At 40.1% G+C, this 7,905-nt stretch overlaps 1 protein-coding gene across 1 annotated transcript; it reads right to left on the bottom strand.

Moving 5' to 3' along the window:
• Positions 1-181: 181 nt before the first annotated feature.
• On the bottom strand, positions 182-4,316 carry dio1 (iodothyronine deiodinase 1). Its single transcript, XM_041041155.1, has 4 exons — positions 3,927-4,316; positions 3,669-3,812; positions 2,632-2,831; positions 182-2,218 (listed from the first exon to the last, which is right to left on the bottom strand). The coding sequence occupies exons 1-4, from the start codon at positions 4,261-4,263 to the stop codon at positions 2,153-2,155; spliced, it is 747 nt and encodes a 248-aa protein (XP_040897089.1). The 5' UTR covers positions 4,264-4,316; the 3' UTR covers positions 182-2,152.
• Between the last annotated feature and the right edge of the window lie 3,589 nt (positions 4,317-7,905).

The raw sequence follows: 7,905 nt of genomic DNA, 5'->3' as shown, positions 1-7,905 counted from the left end.
GCTTTGTTCACTACCATATCCATGTAATAGACTTGTAACCAAGAGCTACGGTCCTGTAGTTTTTAAGCCTTTTTTGGTTTGTGTCACAGACTCTTTTTGTGTTTTATAAATGAGCCAATCACATATTTTACTTTTACAGTCAGTTTTACACAAATCAGAAAAGTCAGGGCACACATTTGTGTCGATGCTGCTCTTTTATTGCTTGAATCATGAAAAATATTACAGGAGAACATATTAAAATGTACCCAAACACAAGAGCAGGTTATTAATTTAGTGTTAATGTGGGGAATAGGCAGCAAATGCTTTAACAGACAAAACAAGATGAAAGCCAATGAAACTGGTTCTAAAAATACTGTCAAACAGCATGGAGTCTAATTACTCTTACCATGAGGGAAATTAAAATCTTTGACTATTGCATCAGCAATATTTTTTCCATTATCCAAATAATTGCAAGCCAATTTGTGCTCATTCACCACTTAGACGGACTTTCAAACAAACATAGACCCCGAAAACCTACAAGACTAAGCTGTTATGTAACACTATAGAAGAAGTACAACAACAGACAGGCAGTTTTATAGTAAGAGTGGCATTTTCTTCAAACATCTTACATAATAAAAGTCAAAATCAATCCATGTGCAAAGGTAAGACAGTTAGGTATTAACTTGCGTCTGGGCCTGAATGCCACACTCCAGAGCTCATATGTATGTACCGGTATGTGTGCACAGTGGACTTGTTGAACTTGCATAACCCACATACAGTACAGTATGTTTACCATTTATCACATCCAGACCAGACAGCAAACAAGTCCGATCAGTGCGTGGTGGAAGACCGGTGTGTGCGTCAGCACTGAAGCCCCTGCAGCCACTTTCTCTGAGGAATAGTGATGTAAAAATGAAGACCACTGCAGCTTTGCAGACAGTCTTATTCTGTCTTTAATGGATCACAGAGAGAGCAGATGAGTCACAGTGACTCAGAGCAGCGACAATGCAACTACAGATATGTGGCAAACAATGGCTTCCACGCAGTTCTGGTGTTTCTCATTTTAATAATTTACTGTAAGAGCAATAACTTGGATCATTCATGAACATCTCGACATAATGCGATGTGATTTCCATCCAGCTATAAAGCCTTGCAGTGAAAGTATGGAGAAACACTGAAAATTTGATAACTAGCCTCAAGATAAAAACACACAAACATACAAAACTACAACACACACAGGTTATATGTTGTGCATAAATTGAGGGCTTGATGCAGGAGTCTTTCCAGATTTTTCTTTTATCATATTATAATGCAAACATTAAATTCTTTAAATGTAAAATTAATTAAACTGCAACAAAAAGCAAATGTATCCTGATATAAGATTTGTTTAACAGAGAGCTTATTATACATTAAATGTGTCCCATCATAAATGCTCCCCCATCATTCAGAGAAAGACTACTTTTAAGTCACTTTCCATCAAATTACAGCTACTCGAGTTTTGCACTGTAATCATCATGTAAAAAGAAGCCTCCTGCTGAATTACCTTGGAGCATTTATAGACAGGTAAATCTTGGTGTAAGAGAACTGGAAAACAAGAGCCTTCATCCACTTCAGCCTGTTGGATTTGTCTTTAAACTTTAAACAAGCTTTAGAATTAAGACAACTTAAGTGAAAAGAAAAAAAAAAACACAAACACATGGACACATAAAACATCCCCTGTTCATTATGTGATACCTCAAACACAAACTCTGAGCATCTCTCTGTGTTTCACTTCATCTGGCTACAGAGGCCAACGGTTTAATCTGTAGCTGTCACTAAGAAACACTGAGAAGTGAGTTCAAGCTGTCAGAGGTTGACAAGTGAGATCAGGTTCCAGAGTACAGAAAAACCTGGGGGCAATATTAGTGCAGTTTTGGAGGGGGTTATAATATTTCTACTCGCACCCTGGCTGATGTCAGAGATGCCTGAGAGCAGCAATAGATCTACATGTAAATGTGGCAGTGACTAGTGTCTTTTTAAAGAAAAACTGAGAACGTTTACGGTGTTGTGTTATATCAGTAATATATGTCGGTTAGAATGTTAACACCCTCAATCCCTGCTGAACATAGAGATCCTTCTCCATATAGCAGTGGTTGGATGGCAACCACACGCATTGACTTGATTAACAATCTCCTTATTTCATCTTCTCCAGGAACGAACGCACCTCTAACGGATTGTAGCCCCAAGGCCCCATCCCCCCCTGTGGAACACAGAGTGAGGAATATTAATAATTTATAACACGTAACATGTTCATTTAGATACAAATTTCATTTAAATCAGAGAACATACCAGCATATGACTTTAGAGGCAAGTCTTTGACACACAATAACCTGTAATTCTACATTTCTGGCATGTCTAACATGAGTTAGACATGAGTTAGACATGAGTTAGACGTGCCTAAGAGAAGAATTCCAGTCCAGGTACTGCTCTTCACCACAAGACAGCGTATGCCCATAAGGCTGTTATTACTTCTAATCACACGATTGCATGAGAAGAGCAAGAGAATGTGCAGTGAGAGAAATTTCCTCTGTCACTTTTCCTGGAAACTCATACCAAACAGGGTCACGCAAGATGAAAGTGCAGGAATGTGCCTTGGTTTTGCACAGGTCTCACCTTGTAGACGACTTTCCCCCCCTGCAGCACATAAAGCCTCTCGGGCAGAGCCCCGTACTTTATGGCAGTGATGTCATTCATTTCATCCACAACCACAGGACACAGGGGCTCCTTCTGAACCAGGATGTGAGCTGCAGACAGTCTGTCCTCCAGGCTCCGGTGCTGGTTGATGTCAAAGTTGTTGGTAAAGGCCCAACCATCTGTGACGAGAGATGAAAAATGTGATTTCACAGGAGTGACACTGAGGGCAGCAAGACGTCAAAGTTGGGGGTTTATTTAAGAGTTTATTTTTGTCTAGCAAAGTACAGATCTCGAAGATTTCAGTTCTGGTTTATTTGTCGACACCTGTGGATACAGGTGGTGAAGTTGGAGGTGTGCAGCCTGTCTCCTGCAGCTCTTCATCTAACTGTTAGATCCTAACACCTCACTGTGGCCGCTCCTTCTTCTTCCATTACTCCCTGCAACATTTTCAGCCTGACTCGCTTCCCAAACATGCCCAAAATGCCCACTTGTTTTGGTAGACGCATTTTTGATGAACAGATAAAGTGAGCCAAACAATAAATGTTTGTGAGCCAAACAGTAAATGTTTGGATCACTGACAAACACATTGCACTTCCTGTGACTACTTCATAATAAAAGTCAGCCCGTGTTTCGCCAGTGAAACGCCTTTAATGTGAAGCTGAGGCAAGTAGGAAATATTCTGTTTGCATTAGCACTAACTTAATGCAGAATTGTTTTTTCTTTGGTAAAGTCGCTACAGAAACCCAGTCCGTAATACTGCAAATATATAAATACTGCGATACTTTCAACAGTGGGCCATGAGCTCAGTCAGTAATGTGTTACAGCGACTTAACAGATATTTTTTTTTAATCTAAATCTTCTAGATTGACGCTTTAAGAATTTAAGGAAAGTACCAATAAATAAACGCCGCTTTCTTTCTTTCTGAACTTCCATCTTTAAAGACTGTGGCAGCACCGTTTCCCCTCGGCTAATAAATTTCACGATGATAATTCCCTCACCTGTCGAAGTTAACTCACCTGTTGAATGTGCCTCTGCGATGTAGACCACGAGAAAGTCAGCCACATCGCTGAAGTCCTTGACGAGTTGCTTGAACTCCCCAAGTTTGTACATGAACGGGGGTCAGGTGCAGCTTCCAAAACTCAGCACTAGCGGTCTGTTGTCTGCAGAGAAAGCACAGCTTATTTTTATTTTGATCTTATTTTATTTTATTTTTTAGCATCAAAGGGACACGACTGGACCAAAGCATGGATGGGCGAGTCTCCTCCACAACGCACCTTTCAAGTACTTGCACACACTTGTTTTCTCTCCGTCCATGGTGACCACAGGTGAGTCCGGAGCCTCTTCTCCCACAAAAGCCTCTTGTCCGAGGGACAGCCACATGTGCCGAGATGCGGTTTTGACAAAGTTGAATGTTTTAAACGTCAGACCCCAGTCCTCGTACCTAAAGTTGGGATTCTGGGTCATGGTGATCTTTTCACCCATTCTGAGGATCTGCTTCTTGGTGAAGCTTGGTGAGATAACATGCATGATCCTGATTATGATATTGAGTCCGATCATGTAGCAAAGCATGCATGCTGTCGAAAAATAGACCATCAGTTTTTGCAGAAACATGCTTGCTCCCTGGTGCTGTTAGTCCCGTTTTTCACGGCGTCTCTTACAAAACTGTCATCTAATTATTCAACATGTCAGTTACCGCCCACTCGGCTCATGTTTGATAAAAGCGGCCTTCAAGGTCTCTCTGTGAGCTCGTACTTCCTGCCTCCCAAGTTGCAAAACAATTCGGTCGAGTGCTGAAGACTCAGCCCGGCAAAGTTAGGATGTGTTCCGTTTCCTTAAAATGCCTCCTTGATCCTTCCTTCCCTCCTCCTCCTGTCCTCTGGCAACCATAAAAACCTGACCTGCCAGTACAGTACATTTGAAAATCCTTTTAGGAAGAAATACAGCCACATACCACACAGGAAAAAAAAAAAAACAGAGAACTTTATCAGCTTCCCTGGCAAAAGTAAACATGGCATTTCATTTTTAAGGACAGACTTTCTAAGTTGATCAGCTCCATTTGTTGCCTTAGCACTGTGTATACTACTGTAAACTAAAGCTTTTTTTTTGGCCTGTTATACCACTCTGTGTTGCATCTACAAAGACATTTTCTTGATGTCACAGATGTTTACTCTCTACCTGAAGGAATAAAATGTTTTCTTGTGGGTAAAGCCAACAACTTAAACCCATACTTCTACAGACTCAGGATCAACATGCCACGAGAACAAATGCTGTGTCAGAGATAATTTACCTGTCGATGTGTGTTTCCCCTTACTTTAACCCGAACCCAACCTTATCCCTAACCCCAGCCAGCGGCCTTCTAAGGTGCTTAGCCTTACCTCAACCATGCCCTGACCCCAACCGGTTATCTCTGTTTTGCCCAGCCATACCCGAACCTAAACCCTAACCGCAACCACAAAGATGGAACACTACAGTGTTAACATAGTCTAAAGGGGGAACAGACTTCAGCACTTCAGTCCTGTTTACTGTCTGAACTTTAAATGGCAGGTTATCTTCACCAATGACTAATCTTTCACAATATTTCCAGGCTACTCTACACTAAAGTTACTGCTTCACAAAGCATTAGCCTTGTTTTGTTGCTCTGTTCCAACCTTTCTTTGACTGATGCATGGTCTTTTTTTTTATTTTCTTTCTCTACTCTTCAGTTTGTGAAAAGTTAATAATTTTGTGCCCTATCAGCCTATTAAAAAAGTATGCAAGCTGATTTGATGACCTATTGACAAAAACATTTTTATTACTTTGGAAGAAGAACTCAAATTGAAGGACATCCAGCTACAGCTGGATCAGATTTATGTAGACCTGGTAAAAGGAGCATTCATCAGGTATACAGCCAAGTGGCTAGAGGAAGGGAAAAAGAACACAAGTTACTTTTTTGCTCATTAGGAAAGAAATTTTAAAAGAAAATCCTTAATTTACCTTAATATTGACAGAACTCTATCTAAAGATCCAAAGTTAGTTTCTAATTCTGTCACTTCATTTTATGGAAAATTATATGGATCCAGTTTTAATGCAAAAGATTGTGCAAGGTTTTGGGAAAACAATTCATTCTAATATCCCCTTAGCTGTTATCTATGTATGACTCTGACTTGTCAGCTAATGAAATCAAAGATGCACTATTTTCACTGATGAAATCTGGAGTCAAATGCCTATCTGTTGAATCTTATATACAGTACATGTTTGAGAAATCCATTATTCTGTTTGTACAAGGAATGCATCAGGAGACGGCAGCAACAATGAAACAAGGCTTGAACTAGCCTATATCTCTTATCCCCAAACTATAGACCCTTTATTAACAGATCATCGTCCTATCAGTCTTTTAGCAATAGATTATAAAATCTTGCTGGTTGTGGCTTTCTGCTGTTGTAGCCAATCTGCCTCAAGGTTTGACATGTGCATGCTGAGATGCACTCTGTATACTGGAGTCAAAAGTCACTGAGATCAGTTCCAATCCCCCCCAGTTCCAGAAATTGTAAAAGATCTTAAAACTCACATCAGTCAAAAGCCATTTAATGACTTTAATGGATTCTATCATTTTTTTCTTTTACTTTTTGATGTGATGTGAAAAACAGACAAACTCTAAGAAAGTCCTTTACAGAAGAGACTGTATTCTGAAATGACTAAAACTGCAGGCCCCTATGTGACAGTCACCATGATAGCTCTCGATTTTTCAAACTGATACAATAATATTTCACCTAGAGTCTACTTTTTGTATTCCATGCAGGCTGTCTTTTATTTGATCTGCCCTTATCGATCGGTTTACCATCAGCTGTGCTTGGTTAGTATCAGAATGGATAAATTCCAAGTCATCATAAATGTCACCTGAAATGAAAATCACAGGCACCAGTTTTAAACTTGTTCATGTTCATGTTCACGTTCACGTGTATTGTACGTATTTCCAACAGCACATAAAGGCAACATCGGATTCAGATATTCCAGTCACGCATTTCCGCATTCGCACAGCCGCTTCTCCGATTGAACCGACAGGACGAACAATCACACATTCGACCACATCCGTTCCACAACATTTAGAAAACTTTCACTGGGCAGGTTGTTCCACGTATCTATAATTATAATGATAACCAAGCGTGCTGTCACTTACTGTGCTAACTGTGACCCAGTTAGGATTTTCCCTTACATATAAAAGCCACTAGATGGCGCCGCAGAACAGCATTTCCCAAACAAAAGTGTGCTGTTCATGTTGAAAAGCACTTCTCTAAAGACTGGGTCAACATCGCTGGAAAGGAACAGTTCAACACAGGATCCTAGATATTGTGAAGACTTGTTATTATTTTTATTTATTTACTTATTTGAGAAATGTCCAACAATCCAGTACTTTGATCTGTTACCAAGAGATTCATTTTAAATCCAACTTTTTTCAGAAAGTCTGTCCTTTCTTCAAGATTTTTGTGTTTTTATTTTTTCATCATCATTTGGCACCATTTTTGTCTCCTTACCTAAATATACTTTCTTAAATAGTCAGTCAAACCTTATCAACCAAAATCCAAGACGCAAATAATAGTTTAAAAATAAGCGGAATGCCTCTTGATTAACTGATTTTATGAACTGTTACTTTTCATTCAGGTTTCTGCCCATCTTCTCTGCTTTTTTTTAAAAGTACCTTTATGTCCTATTCTCCCATTGATCTCCGCTGCACAGGTTGCATTGCCTAGAAATCGCAATATATATGTGTGTGTGTGTGTGTGTGTGTGTGTGTGTGTGTGTGTGTGTGTGTGTGTGTGTGAAAGTCATGGACCTGCAAACGCTAATAGGATTTTTCCCCCAAAACACTGAAACTGAGCGTCGTTTAATTACTTAGCACTGTTGTAGTATCATCATCATCGTCGTATCATATACCTACATGGTGTGAAACAAAGCAGAGCAACGACGCTGGTTTATTAGTTATCAGTATGAAACGCACTGTGGGCGCACCGCACCACAGTTTGGACAACACCGTCGCTGAATAACTTGTACTTGTTTTTACATCCAAGCTTTTGAATGATTGGTACATGTCACACGTCCCTCGGTACATTATGGCTGACAGCACACAGGGTCATATACGCGCGTTCAGTATCTCGCAATCTTTAACATCCAAGCTCAGATTTACTACAACATAGCCGGATTTGATCCAGACCTTATCCTCCCACAGAAACACGGACACAGTCTTCATTGGTGCTCCTGAATCCTGCAGGGCAGTGG

Source organism: Toxotes jaculatrix, chromosome 6, assembly GCF_017976425.1.
Source record: "Toxotes jaculatrix isolate fToxJac2 chromosome 6, fToxJac2.pri, whole genome shotgun sequence".
Classification (NCBI taxonomy): Eukaryota; Metazoa; Chordata; class Actinopteri; family Toxotidae; genus Toxotes; species Toxotes jaculatrix.
Note: the sequence above shows the minus strand (reverse complement) of the source record. Positions and strands in the feature narration are given on the sequence as shown.